Consider the following 24,532-nt stretch of genomic DNA (forward strand, 5'->3'; position numbering starts at 1 on the left):
ATCCTTAGGAGAACAGATCAGAAAACAACAACAATTAGAGCCAGCAAATATCATAGCTTTTACTGAGGAAAAAATACTTGAGGTTAAATTACTGGCCACTGGGCACACAGGAATGGAAAGAGATTGGGATCTTTATTTTTAAAAGTAAGTTGATCTAGTGGTGGCCTGTGTGGCTCCATTGGTTGGGCATCCTCTGGTGCAGGGCACATAACCAGGTAGCAGGCTCGATCCTGGAGGCAGCCGATCAATGTTGCAATCTCTCCCTCTCTCTCTAAAAATTGATTATATTAAAAGTAAGTGGGTCTGTCACTGGAAGGACTCAGCAGCGAAATGTCAAATAATTGTGAGAAAGGATGGCCAGACCACTGAGCTGAAGATGGATTCGCAGCCAGGAATCAGATTATAAAGGGTTTTGCCTGTCATATGATTAGACTGGACTTGAATCGGAGTGCAAAGCCCAGAGAGTCAAGTGTTTGGGTCACTAAAAGAGGTACACGCAGGCCGAAAGTGGTAAAAAATTATGAATTTATTAGATGATCTGGAAAACAGATGGCTTGAGCCCCCAAATGGCCCAAGCACCCAGGGATAAGGAGTCGGAGGTTTTAAAGGACTCCGCAGGCTTTTTCAGCTGGGAATTCTCTGGGCGGTCGGGATCCGGGGCAAGTCCCCAGGGGAAAATTACTAATCTTAGCAAATGGAATGCGGTCCAAGCGAAAGGGAATGCCGCCTGGGAAAGGATCTAAAGGTCAGTTTCCCAGGGGGAGGGGGATATCCATTCCATTATTGATCAGACCTAACATAAAGGGTTTTAAGCAGGTCCTGCGCAGTGAGCTGAAACCCATGCCATCAAAAGCCTGGCAGGGGCCCTGGCTGGTTTGGCTCAGTGGATAGAGTGTAGGCCTGCAGACTGAAGGGTCCCAGGTTGGTTCCGGCCAGGGGCACATGCCCGGGTTGTGGGCTCCATCCCCAGTAGGGGGTGTGCAGGAGTTAGCCCATTGATGTTTCTCTCTCTCCGTTCTCCCTCTCCCTTCTTCTCTGAAATTAATAAAAAAATATATTAAAAAAAAAACAAAAAAAGCCTGGCGAGGATCAGCTAGGTGGGTTACTCCCCATTTACTGGGCGCCTGTGTGCTGGCCGCAAGGGGGCACCCTCCCCCTGCCCGCATCCCCGTCTCAAGCCCACGGCCGGGCTCCACTCAACCTCCTTCGGAACAAGGGGCTGGCGGCGAGCTCTAGGGTGGAAACCGCGCCGCCTGGGCCCTCCCGCCGAAGAGCTCGCCCGGCCCGGCACAGCCATCCCAACTCCCGGGCCCAGCCCGGCCTCCAGCCGCCTAATTCTCCCTCCAGCGGTCGCCCCAGCTCCATTCCGGCGCCCACGCCGCACGTCCAGTCACGTGAGGGTCCGGTCACGTGAGTCCAGGGCACATGAGACCGGTCACGTGTGGAGGACGCGGGGCTGGGGGCTCGGCTTCCGGAACCTGCGGGCCTGGGCGGGCGCGGTGTGTGCGGTCGTGGCTCCGGGGCGCACTGCGGGGATGGTGAGGGCTGCGCGGGCCGGGCGGGCGGGCGGGGCGGGCCAGGCCGCCGCCGCCCGAGCTCAGCCTCTGCTTGTCCTTCCGCTGCAGATGAACCCGACGGCGCCCGGGCAGGAGCGGGCGCCCGAGCCCGCGCCCGCGTGGCAGCGGCCCTGGTCGGTGGAGGAGATCCGCAGGAGCGGCCAGACCTGGTCGCTGGCGGCCGACGCGGGAGTGAGAAGCGGGCCCCGGGCCGGCCGGGAGGGACCGCAGGGGAGGCGGCCGCCTGGGGGGACGCCCGGCCTGCGAGCGGGAGGGCTGGACCCCGCTTCTCCGTGCACCCAGTCCTGCCCGCTGCCGCCGGTCTTAACCCCACGCCTCCTGCGCTCGGAAACCCACCCGGGCAGGGCCAGGCGTCAGGAGAGGGCGGGCTTGGTGCTGCCCCTCGGACGTGGCCGGCCCGGCTTCTCCTGCTGAAGGGGCGGATGCCCGCCCTGCCCCGGGGACGGCGGTGGCACCGGTGCGCCGGCTCCTTGCTGGGCCGGACCGGACTGGGGCGCTGGGCAGGCCAGCACCAGGTCATCCTTGAGTGGTTGGTTCTTCAGGCTCAGAACTGACTCCAGAGTCGCAGAGGAAAAAGTAGCGATTGGTTATTTTACCCTTTGTCCGTGATCCCTGTAGAATGACAACCAAAGAGGACTGTAAAATCCCTACAGAACAGAAACAGCACGTGCCCACTGTCCGCTTGCCAGGGGTTTGGTGAGCTTTCTAAGCGCTTTTCGATGCCACTTGGCCTTCGCCGGGACAAAACCGGCCTCCCTGTACATGCCAGCGCGCCCACAAGGGTGACAGGGAACGGGTTTTTTTGTTTTGAGACAAAAAAGTAGATGCATATCATATTGACACTTCTGTACGTTTATATTTTGAATAGTTACTACAGTTTCTACAGGAATTTTCACAGCAGACTATCTCTAGGACCCATGAAATCAAGAAACAAGTGGATGGACTAATTCGGGAAACTAAAGCCACAGACTGTCGCCTGCATAACGTCTTCAATGACTTCCTTATGCTGTCTAACACCCAGTTCATTGAGAATGTGAGTTGCGTCGCTGCGTCAGACTTGTAAATGCTAATGCTTTCTGGGGTAGCAAGAGGTCTATTATTAGTTTCCTAAATTTTGAGGCAAGTGGTGGTTCTTGGTACTTTTAAGCTTCTTTCTCTAGGATTAATGTCTTTTAAAAAAATTAATACATCTTTTTAAGCCTTTAAAAAATGTAATTGTAAAATTTCCTCATATTGTAGCCTTTTCATCCCTTTTTAGTTTTGAGAGTGGCCCGCAGTTGTGCTGAATTGTGTGGCACTCAAGCCTTGTTTTGGCTTATTCTGTAAAGAGGGCCATGCACCTGGTCTGATTGTCTGGCCACCAGCATGTGACTATAGTTATAGAATGTTCCATTATGTTCAGATAAATTATATTAAAGGCATGCATGTGTCCACTGGAATACTTTCAACTAACATTTTATTAATGATTGCTGAACCTATGACACAGAATCAACCCTAAACAGATTACGGAGCTGTACGCCAGGTGTAATTTTATCTGTACATTTATTGAGTTTCTGTTAAGTGCTACATTTTTGTTTTTGAAGGTGTTTTTTTTGTGTGTGTAATAGTTCTGCATTACTGTTCACTTCTTGGATTCCCTATTTCCCATCCATCTGTCCATTGCCCTTAGTTCTTTATGTCTTCCCGTTTCAGTCTGCAGCCAGAATTTGTCTCTGGATGTGCCTGCTGCCACTGCCAACTTAAACTGCTTCCCAGGCCCCTATAATGTGTGTGATACCTGCTCTTTCCATTCATGGCAGAGCGTGATGATGTTGAGAGTACGGCTGAAAGTATCTAGAGGCTGGTAATATATTTGGCAGTGATTTGGCTCTTTATATAGTTTCCTCAAATCCTGACATAACTCTAGTTTGGGTGATGGTGCCATTTGGTTTCATGCTTTATTAGAAAGATATTCAAAGTCAGTTCTGGGTTTTAGTAATTGACCTTTGGCAGGGACAAGGTTTCAAACTGCATTATGAATTAGTGAAACTGAGGAGCATTCAGGCCTTTGTAGGGCAAGAGAAATCAGTACTGTTAGTACAGGCTCCAGGGACGACTCTAAAGGAGGAGAAATGCTAATTAACAGTGCTTCAGTGTTACCAGAAAGGAACACGATTCTTCATTATTAGTTTGTTAATTTGGGAATTTTGTCTTGAAACATTAATTGACCTAGTTAATAACTTCTTTTTTGGGGGGAGGGGGTTAGTTAATGATTTCTTTAGTAGCATTTCCCAAGATTATAATTTTACATTTATTTTTATTTTATTTTATTTTTTTAATTAAATATTTATTGTTCAGATTATTACATTTGTTCCTCTTTTTACCCCCCATTACTCCCCTCCACCCAGTTTCCACCCCACCCTCCGCCCTCACTCCCCACCGACTGTCCTCATCCATAGGTGCACGATTTTTGTCCAGTCTCTTCCCGCATCCCCCTCACCCCTTTCCCCCCCAAGAATAGTCAGTCCACTCCCTTTCTATGCCCCTGATTCTATTATATTCACTAGTTTATTCTGTTCATCAGATTATTTATTCACTTGATTTTTAGATTCACTTGTTGATAGATATGTACTTGTTCATAATTTTTATCTTTACCTTTTTCTTCTTTCTCTTCTTAAAGAATACCTTTCAGCATTTTATATAACACTGATTTGGTGGTGATGAACTCCTTTAGCTTTTTCTTATCTGTGAAACTCTTTATCTGACCTTCAATTCTGAACGATAGCTTTGCTGGGTAAAATAATCTTGGTTGTAGGTTCTTGGCATTCATCACTTTGAATATTTCTTGCCACTCCCGTCTGGCCTGCATAGTTTCTGTTGAGAAATCAGCTGACAGTCGTATGGGTACTCCCTTGTAGGTAACTAACTGTTTTTCTTTTGCTGCTTTTAAGATTCTCTCTGTGTCTTTTGCTCTTGACATTTTAATTATGATGTGTCTTGGTGTGGTCCTCTTTGGATTCCTTTTGTTTGGGGTTCTCTGTGCTTCCTGGACTTGTAAGTCTATTTCTTTCACCAGGTAGGGGAAGTTTTCTGTCATTATTTCTTCAAATAGGTTTTCAATATCTTGCTCTCTCTCTTTTTCTGGCACCCCTATAATTTGGATGTTGGTTCGCTTGAAGTTGTCCCAGAGGCTCCTTACACTATCTTCGTATTTTTGGATTCTTTTTGCTTTTTACTTTTCCAGTTGGGTGTTTTTTACTTCTTAGTACTTCAAATCTTTGACCTGATTCTTGGGATCCTCTAGTCTGCTGTTGAATCTCTGTATAATATTCTTTGTTTCAGTCAGTGTATACTTAATTTCTAGTTGGTCCTTTTTCATATCCTCGAGGGTCTCACTAGATTTATTGAGGGTCTCACTAGATTTATCGGCGGTTCCTAGAAAATTCTTGAAAAACCTTATAAGTGTGGTTTTGAACTCTATATCCAGTAGTTTGCTTTCCTCCATTTCTGTCATTTGTGACCTGTTTCTTTGTCTCCGCATTTTTTATGCTTCCCTGTGTTGGTAGAGTGGCTTTCTGTGCTAGGTGTCCTATAGGACCCAGTGGCTCAGCCTCCCCAATTACCTGAGGTGGACACTCTTGGTGCACCCCTTTGTGGGCTGTGTGCACAGTCTTGTTGTAGTTAAGCCTTGATTGTTGTTGGTATCACTGGGAGGAATTGACCTCCAGGCCAATTGGCTGTGAGAATCAGCTGTGTCTATGGTGGGAGAACTTCTGTGCTAGAGACACTCTTATGGGGCAAGACTTGCTTCAGTGGAGCTTTGGTGCTCACTGAGTCTGTCCTCTGAGTGTGTCCCTTATGGATCTGAGGAGTTGTAATCTGGGTGGTCCCACTCTGACCACTGGGTACACTGGCTCTTGGATCTCTAAGGAGGTGCTAATTTAGCTTCTGCCTGAGGCTACCCAGCAGGAGCTATGGAGAGATCTGCAGATTCCTCTTCTTTGTTTGGTATTTGGAGGTGCCCAGATGAGGCCCAGCTGTGAAGCAATGCAAGCTGCTGTGGGGCCTTGGGCCTTCTCTTGGAAGTTCTGTGTCTCTCTGACTCAGCTGCAGTTTGTTAGGTAATTTTAGATTGCAAAGGGCCAGACCATTCATATGTAAAAGCCTCTGTGCACAGCTTGGGTGGGGCGGGGTCTCAGGGTATCAACAGGGCGGAGCAAGCAGCTATGGCTGCTCCTCAGCCCTGCTCTAAGGGGCCCCTGGTCTCAGTGTCCCACTAATCGGTCATCGCTGCAAGCATCTCTGAGAGAAAGCCACCCTCGAGTTCTGCCCACTGCCAGACAGTCCAGTTTCTCACCGTGTGAGTCTGGGTCTCCAGAGACTCGCCCTGAATTGGAGTTCAGAGCAGTTGGGAGCTTGTGACTCCCTCCCGATTGAAAAAGACAGCCTCGTCCTCAGTTGCCTGCCCTTTCTATGTGCATCTCCGTACCTCTGCACTTTACTTCCGCACTTCCTCTGAGTCTCAGTGTGCTTTTCTCTTTCCTTCTAGTTGTAGAATTTCCACTCAGCCAGCCTTCCTGTGGTTCTGGATGATGTCCGTTTTGTCTTTTAGTTGTATTTTTGAAGTGGTTGTGCGAGGCAGCAATTTCACGTGTTTACCTATGCCACCATCTTGGTTTCTCCAATTTTACATTTATTGATATGCAGTTCCTCTACTGAATCAAGCCCCATATTTTTGCAAAATGTTTTATTCCTTGGGCCTAGCACAGACCTGATATGTAGGGACTCAGTCAATATTTAAGTGAATGAGAGAACACATCATTAAAAGGACTGGCACTGTGTATAGCCTGTTCAGAAATCCCCTGTCCCTGGTCCCCTTTTCTCCAGTTCCCCATCTTCACCTTTTACCTTCTCCCCGAATGAGGAAAAGATCCTTTGAGTGGAAATACCCAAGATATTTTAAAATCTGGGCATGACTAACTGATTTGAAAATGATCAAGACACACGTGAACCTGTGAGCTCCACCTAGTAGGATGAAGGAAGGTAGCATTGGTTATCTGATGTGTCTAGTGCCCAAAGGTGCAGTCTTGGTTATTCTAAAATTTCCCATGGGTTTTATGTATTTGCTAGTTGGTTTCTGAGATGTCATGTTGGCTTTCAGCTGAGGCTGTTGATGTCTTGGGAGATAGCTTTTAATGACAGGCAAGAAAAAGATAGGATGATGGTGCTGTTCAGACTTCAGCATGAACCTCAACCTTTTAGGGAAAATGTTCTCACGATTTGAATTCTGAAGCTGCCATGTCTTAAAGTCTCAATTTTAAGAATTACTTACTTGCCGGGGCTGGTGTGGCTCAGTTGATTGGAGTGTTGTCCAGTACACCAGAAGGTGGTGGGTTTGATTCTTGGTCAGGACACATACCCAGGTTGTCGAGTACGGGAGGCAACAGATAGATGTTTCTCTCTCTTTCTCTCTCCCTTCCTCTCTAAAAAGTCAGTTTCAAAAATTAAATTTTTGTTTCTGTGTGTGAAAATTACTTCCCAATTTTATTTATAGAACAATTAGAAAAAGGTATGCAAACTGAAGAAGCATCTGCAACTTTGTCAGCTAGAGCAGAGCCGCTCAGCATTTGGTATATATCCCAAATTCATTTCCCATATAGACATTGGGCTTTACGTTTTCTTTTCTTTCTTGTTATAAAAGTAAAGAACACTCATTGTAGAAGAGATTGGCATAAATAAAAAATATTAAAATGTAAAAAATTAAAAAAAATCAATAATTTTGCCACTCCAGTGAACAAACCATGGAACATTTGGCATATTTCTTTCTACTCATTTTCTTTTTAACTCTAATCTTTTCTAGAATACCCTGTTCGTGTGTGTGTGTGTGTGTGTGTGTGTGTTTGTAAACTTCATTTTTCTTAATTTTAATTTATTATAAGCATTTTAACACACCTGTAGGGCTTTTGTGAACTTTATTTTTCTTATTCTAGAACAATAGGTCATAATTTATTTCATAATCCTTCAAAATCAAAATTTTTAGTGAAGTGCTTCATATGCCTAGAAAAGAACAGATAACCACAGATGCTAACTATATGCACCATCCTGCATTAACAGATTTTAATATTTTTCCATATTTGATTCAAAGGCACCAACTTCCCATTTTTTTCCTTAACTTTAAACATTTTAGGTGAGGGCTTTTGTATCTCTGCCTTTCGTTCTTACGTGGAAAATACATATGTGTGAATGTGTATGAATGCATACGTGTAGTATGAGGTAGGGATCTCATCTTGTTTTTTTTCTATGTGGTTGACCTCACTGATTTATGTCTATTAATGCATGTGTGTGCATATGTGTTTATGTGAAAATAAAATCAGGCTTACATGTAATTCTGGCCTCTGTCTTTTATTATGTTTATCTGCTATATGCCAGTATCACAATCTTAAATACCATAGATTTCTAATGTCTTAATAGGGCAAGTCCCCAGGACTTCTTTTTCTTTTTTTTATCCTCACCCGAGGATATTTTTCCATTGATTTTTAGAGAGAGTGGAAGAGAGAGGGAAAGACCGAGAGAAATATCGATGTGAGAGAAACACATCGATTGGTTTCCTTCTGCATGTGCCCTGACCAGGGCCTGGGCCAGGGAGGAGCCTGCAACCAAGGTACGTGCCCTTGACCAGAATTGAACCCCGGACCCTTTGGTCCACAGGCTGATGCTCTATCCACTGAGCCAAACTGGCTAGGGCCCCATGGCTTTTTTTGATTCAGAATTTTCATGGTTATCCTTGGCTTTTTACTCTCCTATGTGAACTTGAGAATTGCCTTGCTAAGTTCCACAGAAAATCCTATTAGTATTTTGATTGGAGTTGTTTAGAATTACAAATTTGATGTTTGAGAATTTGATCTGGACATTAAAAACAACGTCTTATCAGATTGGCAGATATCGTTTTTCTTTTAAAATCTTACTGATTTTAGAGAGAGGAAGGGAGAGGGATAGAGAGATAGAAACATCATCAGTTGGCTGCCTTCTGCAGGCCTGCTACTTAGGATCGAGCCCTGAGAATGGAGCCTTGACCTCTTGGTTCCTAGGTGGACACTCATCCACTAAGCCACACCGGCCAGGCTTGGCAGATATCTTAAAAAGACAGATTAACATCTGCTGGAAAAGGGTTGGGAAATGAGCACTTGAATATATTATTGGTGATAGTGTGGAGTTATCACAGGTTTGTGGATAGTACTTTGGAAGGAGCTGCTAAGATTAAAAAACAGTTTTGTACTTGGACTTGGCAAACCTATTTTGGAAAACCTATAGAAATAAAAGGGCCAGGGACTAAGAATATATGTGTGCATATGTTTACAGCAGTTTGTTTACAAGGCCAAAAACTGGAAATCTCCTTAAAGTTCACCTATAGGGAGCTGTCGAATTGTGGTTGAGTTCATACCATAGAATATTATGCAGATATTATGAAGATTGAGTCAAATCTATGTGCATTGACCCAGAAAGTGGCTTATGGGAACATTGAGTGAAAAAGTGGGGCAGAGAACTAAGTATAGTACGAGTGGATGCTTATTTAAAACAAGGAAGGATGGGAGGACTCTGAATATGTTTGAATGTCTGTCTGCATTTGTGTAGGAGCCACAGGAAACAGAATAGCACACACCACATTTAAACTGGTTATTCCAAGGGGTAGGTTGGAGGTAGAGGAGAAAATATTTTTAAATATCTCTCTTTTCCATATTTATTTATTTATATAATTTTATTTCAGAGAGGAAGAGAAAGAGAAATATCAATGATCAAAGAGAACCATTGATTGGCTGCCTCTTACAACCCCCCCCCCCCCCCCCCCCCACTGGAGATTGAGCCCACAACGTGGCATGTCCCCTGACTGCGAATTGAACCGTGACCTCCTGGTTCATAGGTTAACCCTCAACCATTGAGCCACACCAGCCGGGCTCCATGTATCTGTATATTGATGTTTTAATTTTAATTGAGATACAATTCACATTCCATAAAATTCACTTTTTTAATAAGTGTGCAAGTCAGTAGGTTTTGGTACATTCACAAAGTTTTGTAACTATTACCAGTATCTAATTCTAGAACATTTTCATCACCCCACTGCTTATAACAGCTTGTTTTACTTTGGGAGTTTATAAGACAACTAGAGGCTCGGTGCATGAAATTAATGCACTGGGGAGGGGAGGGAAGGATCCTTCAGCCTGGCCTGCGCCCTCTCGAAGGCCCTGGGGATTGGGCCTAAGCCAGCAGTCAGACATTCCTCTTGCAGTCCAGGGCTCTCGAGGTCCGGGACCCCTTGCTCCTTACCACCCGCCTGCAGTGGAGACCGGAGAGGCTCCCGCCACCGCCGCTGCGCTTGCCAGCCATGAGTCTGGCTTCTGGCTGAGCAGCTCTACCCCTGTGGGAGCATACTGACCACCAGGGGGCAGCTCCTGTGTTGAGTGTCTGCCCCCTGGTGGTCTGTGCACATCATAGTGACAGGTTGTTCCCCTGTTAGGGTCAATTTGCATATTATCCTTTTATTATATAGGATAAATACTGTAAAAATAACAGAGGAAATCACAGTGAGTTGTTGGAGTGATGGCTCTGTTTTGGGGAAGAGGCCTTTGTGTCCATGCCCATGGGCTAGTCAAATGCCTAGCCTGCAGGTAAATAATTTGTGGGTGGCATACCTTGTCTGTTTTCATATAAATAGGACAATAAAATTGACCAGCTCTTTGAAGCAACAGAATGATAATAACTTTTACCTTTGCCATTTCTATTGCTCAGAATGTTAAAGCTCATGTTACCTAGTAGATATGTCTGCCAGTTGACATTTTCAATAGCCTCACATTTGAGTTACCTGTATCATTGCCCCGTCAACACTAAGTGTTAGGTTAAGCAAAAAGGTGTGAAAACTGGCATCTTACAGTTTTTGTGACTCTGGTCAACAATGACATTGAACTTGGTTTCAGTCGGCTAAACAATTTTATATGTTTTTTTTTAAGGTTTAGTTTTGGTGAATTGATCTTTGCTTTTTTGTCCTTGACTAGTAGCTTCAGCCATTTAATGACAATTTTTTCCTTGTGTTTATTGTATATTGAATTAACCCTTTTTATTGTATATTGAGTTCTTTCATTGTGATTTATTCCAAATGGTGTTTTAACCATTTAAAAATGAACTTGCTTCCATGTTTAGCGTGTATACGATGAAGAAGTGGAGGAGCCGGTTCTCAAGGCTGAGGCAGAAAAAGCAGAACAGGTACTTGCATGACTCGCTCGTCCATGGAGTTGCTGGCTTAGAGACGAAAGTAGTGGAGACTTGTAAGCTGGCTGGTCGGGGGTGGATATTGGGGAAATGGGGAAGGCTGCTCCTGTCAGGCCAACAGTTGAAGTCTTTTATTTCAGAAATTTAGTATGTTAAAAAATACATAGTAAAGTTGCAGCATTCCAGCTTAAAATGGAGCCCAGTTCAGCAGAGATTTTCTGTAAAGAGCCAGTTAGTAAATATTTTAGGTTTTGCTAGCCTCATTGGTCTCTGCCTCTTTTTTTTTGTCTCTTTTCTTTTCATCCTTCTATTCCCTTTCTCTCCTCCCCTTAAAAAATATAAAAACCTTTTTACATTGAGGGCTACCCAGGAGCAGGCCAGAAGCTGGGCTGTAGATTGTAAGTTCTTTGAAGACTGTTCACCTGTCCTGTCAAGATGACTCCTTTGATTCTTACTCCTGCCAGTGAAAAACAACGGGAAGGTGATGCGGGATTAGTCCACACGGGCGCCTCCTAAGTGCTGCAGCATGTGGGTGAACGCCCATTAACTCGGGGAGATTTGCAGGGAGCTCGTGACTAGGAGAAAGGCTCTGCCTTTATGAGGTTACAGTCTTCGCTGGGGTGACAGGAGGTAGCCTGTCAGAGCTGCGTGACTGCTGCTTCAGAAGTTCAGATGCAAAAGAGCTCACCAAGGATGAGATGTTAGGTGGCTGAGAAAAGAAAAGCCAGGTTTTAGGACCATTTCAGCAAGAAAGAATGCCACAAGCTAAGGTTCTAAGTTATGGAGTGTAGCTGTATTTTGTGGACTCTTAGTGGAAAATACTGGAGGTCAGAAAGGAGGAAGGAAAGGTGGGGGCAGGTGGATGCTGGAGGGCTTCATAAGCCCCCTGGCTTCCTGTGTTCTTCCCGGGTCCTCATGTCATTGCCAAAGCCTAGACCAGGGATGGGCAAACTTTTTGACTCGAGGGCCACAATGGGTTCTTAAACTGGACCGGAGGGCCGGAACAAAAGCATGGATAGAGTGTTTGTGTGAACTAATATAAATTCAAAGTAAACATCATTACATAAAAGGGTATGGTCTTTTTTTTCAATAGTTTTATTCATTTCAAACGGGCCGGATCCAGCCCGCGGGCCGTAGTTTGCCCACGGCTGGCCTAGACGCTGGCGCTCTGAGAGAAGTTGTACCCTTCTCCTCCCACTCAGGAAAGCACAGCGCAGTGTGACCAAGTTTATTACGGGAGGCGTTTTGAATCAGCTCTAACTTATTTAGAAAATATAGATCATTTTCTGCTTTATCAGTAACTGTGACTTGTAGCGTATGAAACTGTTGGACCGGGAAAGGATATTCGAAACCAGCTACAGTTCTCAGCCTTGTTTTAAATAAACAAGCCTTTACTATTACTACTTTTAATAGAACTGTTTTAATAGTACTCAAGGATTTGCTAACTCTTTAAGTGCAATAGTGTCCAGTTCCACCAAGACAGGGCTCAGTTTTAAAGTGAAGGTATTCAGTGAACTATTTTTAATTTTATTTTTTTGTTAAGCGTCACCTGAGGATATTTTTTCCCATTGATTTTTTTAGAGAGAGTGGTGGCGGGGGATGGCGGGGAGGAGAGGGAGAGAAACATTGATGTAAGAGAGACACATTAATTGGTTGCCTCCTGACTGGGCTAGGGATCGGACCTGCAAGCCAGGTATGCGCCCTTGACTGGGAATCAAACCCGAGATCCTTTGGTGCACGGGCCGATGCTCTAACCACTTAGCACACTGGCCAGCGACACTGTATTTATGTCACAAACATGTTCACACCCTTGGTACAGAGTCAGCCATTTACTGGCACCAAGCATACCAGAGTGGAAGAAAGGTGCAGCCAAACAAAAAGCTAAATCAGAAACACTTCCATGTTTAGATCAGAATGTCCGTTCTCATAGGGTTTTCCCTTTGGCCCTCAAAACCATGCTGTATGTTTTGGTTCTTTCTATAATTATGTATCGTCTTCTAGAATATTTGTGAAGAGGGGAAATGACACTGCATTTTTCCCCCCAATATTTCTCAAAATTGGTGACATAGTTGAGTGTATGAGGGAATGGTCATTGGGAGCTGCTACTGTAGGAAATGGAGACTGAACTGTTTTCAGCAGGTTGGTGCTTTACAGACTTCAGGGTGGGTCGGGGAGCTGGTTCTAGGATGCGAAACAGGGTAAATGAGAGACGAAACTGACCCTCTCGGGGTTTGAAACAAATTTGTTAAAGTAACTGCATTTGTCCAATTATTATTATTGTTATTTTTAAATATATTTTTGTTGATTTCAGAGAAAGGGAGAGGAGAGATAGCAACATCAATGATGAGAGAGAATCATTGATCGGCTGCCTCCTCACGCCCCTTATTGTGGATGGAGCCCACAACTCAGGCATGTGCCCTGACCAGGAGTCCAACCTCTACCTCCTGGTTCATATCTTAACGCTCAACCACTGAGCCACCCTGGCTGGGCATTATTATTATTTTTAATTGTCATTGAAAAATGACACCTCTGGGTGGAGTATTTTCTTTCGGGTCTTTATTCCTAAATTGTCCAAAGGACCATTGACCGAGGTTAGTAGGATGCAGTTATGGTGAAGCTAAGTCTAGGCTCTTCACACCAGGGAAGCGAAGTGCCATTTGAGGGCTTGTGGTGTGCCATTAACTGTTAGTGTGCTTTCACCTAACTTGTCTTGCTGAACCGTCACACAGTAGGGCTTTTGTTTTCATAGATGATGAATCTGGAGCCCTGAGGCCTTAGGTACTTTGATCCCTGCCCTAAAAGTGACAAACTTGAGATTTAAAACTTACTCCGAAGTCAGTGTCAAGGCATTCCTCAGAATCTGCCTTTTAGTAGCATTGCGTCAGCCTTTCGAATGAAGACTTTTTTTGGAGCATGAGTCTAGGCTTTAGAGACCATTCATAGTGTTTTATTACGATGGAATCAATATATTGAAGATCCATGCTGAACGGTATTTTTTTGTAGGAGAAGACCCGGGAGCAGAAAGAAATAGATCTGATTCCTAAAGTTCGGGAGGCTGTGAACTACGGTTTACAAGTATTGGACAGTGCATTTGAGCAACTAGATATTAAAGCAGGAAACTCAGACTCTGAAGAAGATGATGCTAATGACCGGGTGGAACTGATCCTCGAACCAAAGGTAAAGACATGCAGTTCAAATACTTATTGTTGCACCTGTTGTGTTTTGGATACTTGAGCAAGTGAGCATGTGACTCAACGTTCTTGTATCGACTCCATCAGGAAAACTTGCTTTACAAGAGCATTGATTGAGCACTTACCTGCGTACAAGGCAGCATGCCACGTTAGGGGATACGAAGCTTCAGGGCATGGTTTCTCCTCGCAGGATCCTTATTACAGCATTACCAGACTAGAGGAGACATTAATGAGAGTCACCATCATAAGTGCCGTGAGAGAGAACTGATTTCTATGCTGGGAAAGTTAGGGTAAAGAAGAGACTTGAATTGTGTTTTGAAGAGTGAGAAGAAGGATCATGAAAGGTAGAGATTCTTGCAATCCTGAATTCTGTAGCTTGTGCTAAGGGAGACTGCAGAAGTGTTGAAAGGCATTTGGGTTGTTTTCAGATTCTGGCCATTATAAATAAAACTGCATGCCCATGAGCAGACTGTTAGCCCAATAGGTGTTTAGTGCTTGGCCATTACTTTCTCTGAGTTTGTCAAAGGAGACAACTGGGTAATATCAGAAGGCTCAAGTAAACACAAAAAGTTGCTATATTGCTTTTGAGAGTCCTTGTGATATGCAAGTGTCTTACGAATTGAAATGCTGCAAAACGAAACTCTTCTCTTGTCATTCATTTAGCTGCACTTTTCTCTTTCAGTTTGAGCTTAGTGTCATACCAAGTCAGGGCTGATTCTTGCTTTCTTACTGTCGGGATTTAGAAGTTAGCAATGGACCCTGGAAAATGTATTCCCTAACCACACTATTAGTTCAAAGTCCCACACAGGAGGACTTGGGAAGGCCTCCTAAGTCAGCGAACAGTTTCCCCAATTATCACTTTCTTTTTTTAAATTTTTATTTTAATTTCAGAGAGGAAGGGAAAGGGGGAGAGAGAGAGAGAGAGAAAAACATCAGTAATGAGAGAAAATCATTGATTGGCTGCCTCCTGCATGCCCCCTACTAGGGATTAGACCCGCAACCCGTGCATATGCCCTTGACCAGAATTGAACCTGGGACCTTTCAGTTCACAGGCCGACGCTCTATCCACTAAGCCAAACTGCCTAGGGCCCAATTATCACTTTCTTTTCTTTTCACTGAATTGGTTGCTGTTGTATCTTTACCCTTTACATTAATCTTCCTAAACTTTTTGTGTGTGGAGCATCAGAACTATTCTTTCTCCCTCATCCCTGGGTCTTTTCATAGGGAAGAGATATCATGGCCAACGGCCATACCTCTCAGGGGACAAGTCAGCTTTTCCTCCTGCAGTGGAGATGTGAGGTTGTCCTAGGGGTGGAGTGCCTTCTTGTCCTTAAATTGTTAATGTGTGTGATGGGTGGGTCTCCAGTATATATTATTATGTACACTGTCTCCTTCATTTCATTCTGATGTTTTATCATCTGGTCTTATTTTACCAGCTTCACTTTTCTGAGTTATACAGAGTGTATAATATCTGGGGGATATTATTATTCTCTTCTAAGTTTTTTTTTTCTCCCAGATAGGTTCACATCCATCTTAGACATATGTTCATTATGTTGACTATAGATATTTGCATATTTGTTGTTCTTTTTTACCCTCTAGCCATGCTTCATGTGCTCTCCCCCAGCCTTCTCCTTGGCTCTTTGATGAAGTGTGAAGGAGGCCTCGAGTCCCTTTGTGCCTTGTTTGTGACCTGTTTGTCCATACTTCCTCCCTAAAACTGGGACATACCTACCTACCTTCTCATCCTATCTAATAATAGATAAACATGGTAATTAACCATACCTCCGCTATGCTTCCCATTGGCTAATCAGGGCGATATGCAAATTAACTGCCAACAAAGATGGCGGCTGGCAGCCAGGGAGCTGAAGCGAGCAGGAGGTTTGCTTGCTCCAGTGATGGAGGAAGCCAAGGTTCCCCAACTGCCGCAGCCCAGCTCTGAGCTCCAGTCTAAGCAACAATGTTGCAATTATAGAAGCTAAACAAACCCCAGATACCTGCTTTCAGCTAGCCGTCCTCGGAGCTGGAGCCGCAACAAAGTTTCAATTACAGAAGGTAAATAAATCCCAGAATAAAAAAAAAAGAAAAAAAGAGACTGGGAGCTACGGTTGCAGGCTTGGCCCGCCTGAAAACAGCCCTCAGCCCCTCATCCAAGCTGGCCAGGCACCCCAGTGGGGACCCCCACCCTGAAGGGGGTGCGGGCAGCCTGAAAACAGCCATCAGCCCCTTATCCAGGCTGGCCAGGCACCCCAGTGGGGACCCTCACCCTAAAGGGGGTGCAAGCAGCCTGAAAACTGCCATCAGCCCCTCACCCAGGCTGGCCAGGCACCCCAGTGGGACCCCCACCCTGATCCAGGACACCAGGGCAAACCAGCCGGCCCCCACCCGTGCACCAGGCCTCTATCCTATATAGTAAAAGGGTAATATGCAAACTGACCCTAACAGCAGAAAGACTGGGAATGACTGGTCACTATGACACACACTGACCACCAGGAGGCAGATGCTCAATGCAGGAGCTGCCCTCTGGTGGTCAGTGCGCTCCCACATGTGGGAGCTCTGCTCAGCCACAAGCCAGGCTGATGGCTGCCAGTACAGCGGTGGTGGTGGGAGCCTCTCCCGTCTCCTCAGCAGCGCTAAGGATGTCTGACTGCAGCTTAGGTCTGCTCCCCGCTGGCAAGTGGACATCCCCCGAGGGCTCCCAGGCTGCCAGAGGGATGTCTGATTGCCATCTTAAGCCCAGTCCCCCGGGGAGCAGGCCTCAGCCAGCAGGTGGTCATCCCCCGAGGGGTCCCAGACTGAGAGAGGGCATAGGCCGGGCTGAGGGACACCCCCCCGCGAGTGCACAAATTTTTGTGCACCGGGCCTCTAGTCCTATATAATAAAAGCCCAATATGCTAAATGTCCAGTCAGTCATTCAACCAGTCAAAGCATAATATGCTAATGATATGCTAAGGCCGCTCAGCTGCTCGCAATGATGTGCACTGACCACGAGGGGGGCAGATAGTAGACCAGTAGGTTAGCTTGCTGCTGGGGTCTGGCCTATTGGGACTGAGCAAGATGGGCCGGACATGCCCTGGATCCCTCCCATGGTCTCTCCCTGGCTGGCCAACCTCCCATGTCCCTCCCCGGCCCCAATAGTGCACTGGTGGGATCCCTTGGCCTGGCCTGCGCCCTCTCGCAATCCAAGACCCCTCAGGGGGTATCGGAGAGTTAGTTTCGGCCTGATCTCGCAGGCTAGGTTGAGGGACCCCACTGGTGCATGAATTTGTGCATTGGGCCTCTAGTAGTCATTGAAAACCATTTGGGTGATTTCCTCAGTGTGCTTCTCTCCAGATGTAGGGCTCTTATTGAGGATTCTCAAGATCGATTGGTTGAGCCCTAGTTGGTTTGGCTCAGTGGATAGACCGTTGGCCTGCAGACTGGAGGGTCCCAGGTTTGATTCTGGTTGAGGGCACATGCCTGGGTTGCAGGCTTGATCCCCAGTAGGGGAGCAGCTGATCAAGGATTCTCTCTCATCATTGATGTTTCTATCTATCTTCCTCTCCCTTCCTCTCTGAAATCAATAAAAATATAAAAGGTTGATTTCTTGCTTACCAATGCTGCTTTTTTTTGTTGCTGCTGTTAATCCTCACCCAAGGATATTTTTTCATTGATTTTTTTAGAGCAGCAGTTCTCAACCTGTGGGTCGCGACCCCTTCAGGTGTCGAATGACCCTTTCACAGGGGTCGCCTAAGACCATCGGAAAACACATATATAATTACATATTGTTTTTGTGATTAATCACTGTGCTTTAATTATGTTCAATTTGTAACCATGAAAATACATCCTGCATATCAGATATTTACATTACGATTCATAACAGTAGCAAAATTACAGTTAGGAAGTAGCAACAAAAATAATTTTATGGTTGGGGGTCACCACAACATGAGGAACTGTATTAAAGGGTCGCAGCGTTAGGAAAGTTGAGAACCACTGGTTTAGAGAGAGAGTGGAAAGGAGAGAGAGAAACATTAATGTGAGAGAGGCACATCGATTGATTGCCTCCGGCACACACCCAACCAGGGTTGGGGATCGAACCTGCAACCCAGGTACATACCTTTGACCGGGCATCAAACCTGTGACCCTTCAGTGCGCAGAATGGCACTCTAACCACTGAGCAACCGGTCAGGGCTTTAATGGCTTATTTTCTATTATTATTCACAGGATCTGTACATTGATCGTCCTTTACCTTATTTAATTGGGTCAAAGCTGTTCATGGAGCAAGAAGACGTAGGTCTTGGAGAACTATCCAGTGAAGGTATTCTTTGCACCAAATACTTTAGTTACTTTTAACATTTCTATCATTTTATTTTAAAATAATTTCAAACTTTACGTTAATGTTGTAAGAATAGTACCAGAACTCTCACATATCACACAGCTTTACCAGTTGTTAACATTTTGCCACATTTGTTTTGTATTTATGTATATACATACTGTTTTTTTTCTGAACCTGTTTGAGAGACAGCAAGCAGACATTATCGCTATCACTTCTGATAATTCTGTGTATATTTTCTAAGAACAGGACATTCTCTTATACAGCCACACTATCAGGAGCAAAGTCAGGACATTTCAGTGGACATAGTACTATTAGCTAATCCTTGGTCACGTGCATGTTTTGCTGGTTGTCCCCATGATGTCCTCTATGTCACTTCTTTCCTCTGATTTGGATCCAGGGTTGCTCGCTGCATTTAGTTGTAAAAAACAAACAAACAAAAAAACACAAAAAAACAAAAAACTTTGCTTTGCTTTTTATAACCATGACATCTTTGAAGAGTACAGGCTAGTTTTTTTCTTTATTTTCATAATTTTTTTGTAATTAATAAGTATCTTGTGGGGAGATACTTTGAGGCTATATAAATATTTAATTCCTCACTATAAGATACTTTTAATTCCAGTTAATGGTATAGCTAGTTTTTTGTTTTTTTAAAATATATTTTATTGATTTTTTACAGAGAGGAAGGGAGAGGGATAGAGAGTTAGAAACATCGATCAGCCGCCTCCTGCACACCTCCTACTGGGGATGTGCCCACAACCAAGGTACATGTCTGCCCTTAACCGGAATCGAACCTGGGACCTTTCAGTCCGCAGGCTGACGCTCTATCCACTGAGCCAAACCGGTTAGGGCAATATAGCTAGTTTTATAAGCATTTCTGTGATGCTGCTATATGGTGGTTTGTGATTTTGAAAAGAAACTAAGCACATTTTCTTACGAATATTTGTGATAACCTTATCTTTCTTTTAAACAGAAGGTTCAGTAGGCAGCAATCGTGGCAGCATTGTGGACAGCGAAGAAGAGAATGAAGAAGAGGTAAGGACTGTTCAGTGTGTCCAGGTCATGATTGGCAGGAGACTTAGGGTGTGTTTAGCAGGCTAAGTAAATAACATGTTTGTGAATTAGCAGTACGTCTTCATAAACCTTTCAACGGTGAGAGAAGCCATATTGTGAAGTTTTTTCCTTGGGATTGGATTTCATTTTTGTCTTGTGAACAAAAACAAGGAAAACTGCTTTAATCCCTTTTACCACTTCTCTCCCTTCACCTCCCCACCAAATCCTCTTTATACTAATACTAGAGGCCCAGTGCACGAAATTCGTGCACTCGGGGGGTGGGGGTGCGGTCCCTCAGCTCGGCCTGCACCCTTTCACAGTCCAGGAGCCTTTGGGGGCAGTTGGACATCCTTATCACTGCTGCAGAGCGGGAAAGGCTCCCACCACTGCCGCTGCCTTTGCCAACCATGAGCCCAGCTCAGGGCTTCTGGCTGAGTGGTACTCCCCCTGTGGGAGCACACGACCACCAGGGGCAGCTCCTCCATTGAGTGTCTGCCCCCTAGTGGTCAGTGTGCATCATAGCGACCGTTCATTCTGCCATTTGCTCGATTTGCATATTAGCCTTTTATTATATAGGAAATTTTGAAAGGACAGCTTAGATATTTTGGTGGGATCTCTTTCTGACATACGGTCTTTGAGTAAGTTTTACCTTTGAATAATTTTAGGAAAAATGTACATTATTGAAACCTTTATTATAAAACCTCTAGACCAGAGTAATGCTTAGAGTTAGCTGTGTTGTTGCCACTAGCATCTTCATATCCAGTGTGTAACCTGACTCTGCTCTAGAACCTCAGGGTCTGTGGATCTTGACTACTGTTGTATCTGGTTTTGTTCCTTTGGACAGAATATCCGTTATTGCAAAGGTTAGAGATGTTTGAGCGTAGATTTCTAAAAGGAGACAGCATTGTATGCATATACTTGTCTCTTCTCTTTTTTCTCTAATCCTCTTCCCCTGCCCTCCTTCAGCCAGCCCTTCAAACAAAACACCTAACCGTGGGAAATGAGCTTTTCTTAAATAATCTCGTCATAACTGATGGCCAGGAGCTGAATCCTTTGCTTTTAGCTATCAATGCAAGCCTTTACTTAATTGCTGGTGGCAAACACTGGTGTTCCCTTCTTGGGCCTGATGAAGTAGTTATCCTATTTAGAAAGGAATCTAGAGAATGGAGTATAAAAAGTAAAATAACACAAACCAATTTTGGATAATTTAGTTAATTAAATATGCAACTCTTACTTTAAATCCAGTGGATAGTGCAGATGGACATGAACAAATTGTTAGAGATGTTTTAATTAACCACAAAAAATTACATATTGCCTGGAATAGCCCTACGCGATGTTGTCAGCTATCCACCTCATGTAAACCTTGATGCTCAGGTGACCAGTATCAGTAGAGACTGAGGGTTGAGGAGCCCCAAAGACTTAGCCCCGAAATTACTTCTGTGCTTCTAAGTAAAACCTCTGTTAACAACAAAGCCTTTTTCCCCCTAAAGGAGTCAGAGGAAGATTTTGCCAATCATAGTGACAATGATCAAACCCAGGTAAGGCTCATATATTAAAGTGATTTTACTTTTAGAAGTTAATTAAAGCATACTAAGTACTAAAATTACTTTTGAATGACTTATGAGAAAATAAGGATTTATTCATATTTACAACTAATTTTCCTTCAATAATTTCATGTTTTTAGGCTACTTCCATACATATGTATGCATATTTATATATTTTACTTTATAGTTTTATCTTAATTTTTCTCAGGAAAAAAAAAGAAGCAAAAAACAAAATTGGGAAGCAGAACCTCTAAAAGATAGCCCCAGTTACCCAAACTGAATCTCTCTCTCCATTTTAAAATTTGAGACAGTATAGCAGTAACAATAAGGCTCAAAAGAATCTTCTAATCTTACTGTGTTAATACCATTGTCTTAATTTTTTATATCCTGCGCTAGCCGGTTTGGCTCAGTGGATAGAGTGTCGGCCTGCGGACTGAAGGGTCCTGGGTTCGATTCAGGTCAAGGGCACGTGTCTTAGTTGCAGGCTGCTCCCTGGCCTGGGCCTTGGTAGGGCTCCTGCAGGAAGCAACCAATCAATGTGCTTCTCTCACATCGATGTTTCTCTCTGTTTTCCCCTCTCCCACTCTCTCTAAAAATCAATGGAAAAATATCCTCGGGTGAGGATTAAAAAAAGAAAAAGAAAAAAAATTTTTTTTGTATCCTACTAAGGATGTATTCTTTTTGTCATATATACATAATTTATTTTCTGCTACTTCATATTAATATAAGTTTTTCCTTGTACTTGTCACTTTAAATAGTCTTTGTAATTTGCTTTGTAAACGTCTATATACAGAAGTTGGCAAAACTAGGTTTATAGTCTGTATGGGAAAAGACATGCAGGTTATGATTATTATAAGAGCTTTATTAACTACTAGAGGCCCAGTGCACAAATTTGTGCACGGGTGGGGTCCCTTAGCCTGGCCAACGATCAGGGCCAATCAGCCACTAGCCAGGGCTGAGGCGGGGTGGGGCCCTGTAGGAGGTTGGCCGGCCTGGGGGAGAGACTGAGGGAGGTTGGCTGTGGGAGTGCACTAACCACCAGGGGGCAGCTCCTGCATTGAGCATCTGCCCCCTGGTGGTCAGCGTGCATCATAGCTACTGGCCGGTTGTCTGGTCATAAAGGTCGCTTAGGCTTTTATATATATAGATGTGTTTCATGTACTCAAAACTGTCAACCTATGTTTGCCCACCCCTGTATATGTGTGTGTAAGTTTTTTAATCTACACCCGAGGACATGCTTAGAGAAAGGAGAGAGAGAGAGACAGACAGACAGACAGAGAGAAGCACCCATTAAGAGAGACATGGATTGGTTGGGTTCCATACCCAGGTATGTGCCCTGACTTGGAATCAAACCAGTAGTCTTGTGCACAGGATGGCACTCAACCAGCTGAGCCATTCAGGCCAGGCTAAACTTCTGTTGTTCTTTTAAAATGTATTTTTATTATTGATTTCAGAGAGGAAGAAAGAGGGAGAGAGAGATAGAAACATCAATGATTTAGAGAGACTCATTGATCGGCTGCCTCCTGCATGCCCCACACTGGTGATTGAGCCTGCAACCTGGGCATGTGCCCTGACCGGAAATTGAATCATGGTTCATAGGTAGATGCTCAACCACTGAGCCACGTCAGTCAGGCTAAACTATATTTTTAAGCACACTAATATATGATGCTGTCATAGTCTCTAAATGTATATGGAAAATGGCTTATTTTTAGGATTTTATTTTTGAGATAATGATTTATTCAGTATTTTCATACAGAAAGCTCCTTTGCTTATGTGAATTACTTTCTTAGGCATAAGGTTGTGTAGAATTATACTAAAGACTGTCGATATTTACAATCTGATGGACATTCCAAGTTACAGATCCTGCATAATGATTTTCCTACAATCTCCTCAGCACAAGGGTTACGAGTTCTGCTACTATGATATATGTACGGTGGTATATAGAGATTGTCCCAATTTGCATTTGTTTCCTAATTGGGAAATATTTATTTTTTGTTAATACTCACCCGGGGATATTTTTCCATTGATTTTTTTAGGGAGAGAGAAAGACAGAGAGAAACATCAATGTGAGAGAAACACATCGATTGGTTGCCTCCTGCATGAGCCCTGACCAGGGCCTGGGCCGGGGAGAAGCCTGCAACTGAAGTATGTGCCCTTGACGGGAATCGAACCTGGTACCCTTTTGTCCGCAGGCCAACTCTCTATCCACTGAGCCAAAACGGCTAAGGCTCATTGATTTTTAGAGAGAGTGGAAGGATGTAGGGAAGGGGGAAGAGAGGGAGGGAGGGAGAAAGGAAGAAAGGAGAGAGAGAGAGAGAGAGAGAGAGAGAGAGAGAGAGAGAGAGAGAGAGAAAGAAAGAGAAAGAAAGATGTTGATTGGTTGCCTCCTGCCCGCTCCCTGACAAGGGAGGGCTAGGAATTGAACCTGTATTGTAACCCATGTACGTGCTCTGGATTAGGGGGCTGATGCGCTAACCTTTGACCATCACTGGCCAGGGTGGGAAATACTTGTTTATAAAAATTTTCAGCTGTCAATTGAAGGATTTAGTACTTATTGGTTAGTACTTGTATTTTCCCAGTTGTATGTGGCTAATCTCCTTTAATAACTCAAATATTTTTCTGTGGAATTTGCTGTTAAGATCTGTAAATTCAGACAGTTTTTCAAACAATACAATATAGTGATTAAAAGCATTGGCTTACCATTTGTTCGTATTGTTAAAAGTGGACTATTTTTGTGTGCCACAGTTTAACCTCAGAGTTCTAAAGATTTTTAGCATGGTGCCTGGCATTTTTAAAATTTTTTTATTTTTATTTTTTAGTAACTAGATTACTGTTTTTTATTCACCAAATGCTTGCAGATGCAAACTAGAAAGAATATATAATTTATTTGAACTAATTTAAACATTAGACATTCTTTAAAACAATTATACCAGTGGCTGCTTTTTTAAAAAAAAAAAATTTTTTATTGGTTTCAGAGAGGAAGGGAGAGGGAGAGAGAGAGATAGAAACATCAGTGATGAGAGAGACATTGATCAGCTGCCTCCTGCACATCTTACAAACCTGCAACCTGGGTATGTGCCCTGACCGGGAATCGAACCATGACCTCCTGGTTCATAGGTCGATGCTCCACTGCTGAGCCACACTGGTCGGTCACCAGTGGCTACTTTTATAAAATTTAGAGCTTCACAGATAAAGCTTAGTTTGAGCCCTCCAGTCTTCATCCTCTCACATCCTTCAGAGGTAACTGGTGTTATGATCTGGCAGTGTATATATCCAAGTGTTTTTCTTTGTTTTTACAAGTAGACCTGTGCCCGTGCAGATGGCGTAGGGGTGAGGGGGGTGCAGAGTACCATACTGAGTTTATCATTCAGAGTTTTTTCACTTGATTCCTTGGATAGCTCTTCAATTATTACAAATTATCCTTTTAGTAATCTTTTTTTTTTTATCTGTGACTTTGTTTTTAATTGTCTTAAGCCTTATGATGACATAATTTACCATTTTGTGTTAATGATCTATTCTCTACTTTAATCCTAGTGAGCTGGCAAAAAGCACCATTACCAATCACACACATATATTGTCAGTGAATAGCTATTCAAGACAATCTTGAGGGGGGTGAGG

At 44.0% G+C, this 24,532-nt stretch overlaps 1 protein-coding gene across 2 annotated transcripts in view; it reads left to right on the plus strand.

Annotated features, from left to right (window-relative positions):
• The first annotated feature begins 1,428 nt into the window (after window positions 1–1,428).
• Window positions 1,429–24,532, plus strand: part of LOC308528863 (WASH complex subunit 2A-like) — a 72,876-nt gene continuing 49,772 nt past the window's right edge. Inside the window, exons 1-8 of one of the 2 annotated variants that reach the window (XM_081104720.1) lie at window positions 1,429–1,538; window positions 1,626–1,748; window positions 2,446–2,610; window positions 10,749–10,811; window positions 13,821–13,994; window positions 18,209–18,302; window positions 19,291–19,352; window positions 20,861–20,908. In XM_081104720.1, coding sequence (XP_080960846.1) covers window positions 1,536–1,538; window positions 1,626–1,748; window positions 2,446–2,610; window positions 10,749–10,811; window positions 13,821–13,994; window positions 18,209–18,302; window positions 19,291–19,352; window positions 20,861–20,908 — 732 coding nt within the window. In that variant the 5' untranslated portion in view covers window positions 1,429–1,535. The remainder of the gene's footprint in view (window positions 1,539–1,625; window positions 1,749–2,445; window positions 2,611–10,748; window positions 10,812–13,820; window positions 13,995–18,208; window positions 18,303–19,290; window positions 19,353–20,860; window positions 20,909–24,532) is intronic. The other variant, XM_081104719.1, reaches the window with a different exon arrangement.

This window comes from Myotis nattereri (genome assembly GCF_964212035.1).
Source record: "Myotis nattereri genome assembly, chromosome: 13".
Classification (NCBI taxonomy): Eukaryota; Metazoa; Chordata; class Mammalia; order Chiroptera; family Vespertilionidae; genus Myotis; species Myotis nattereri.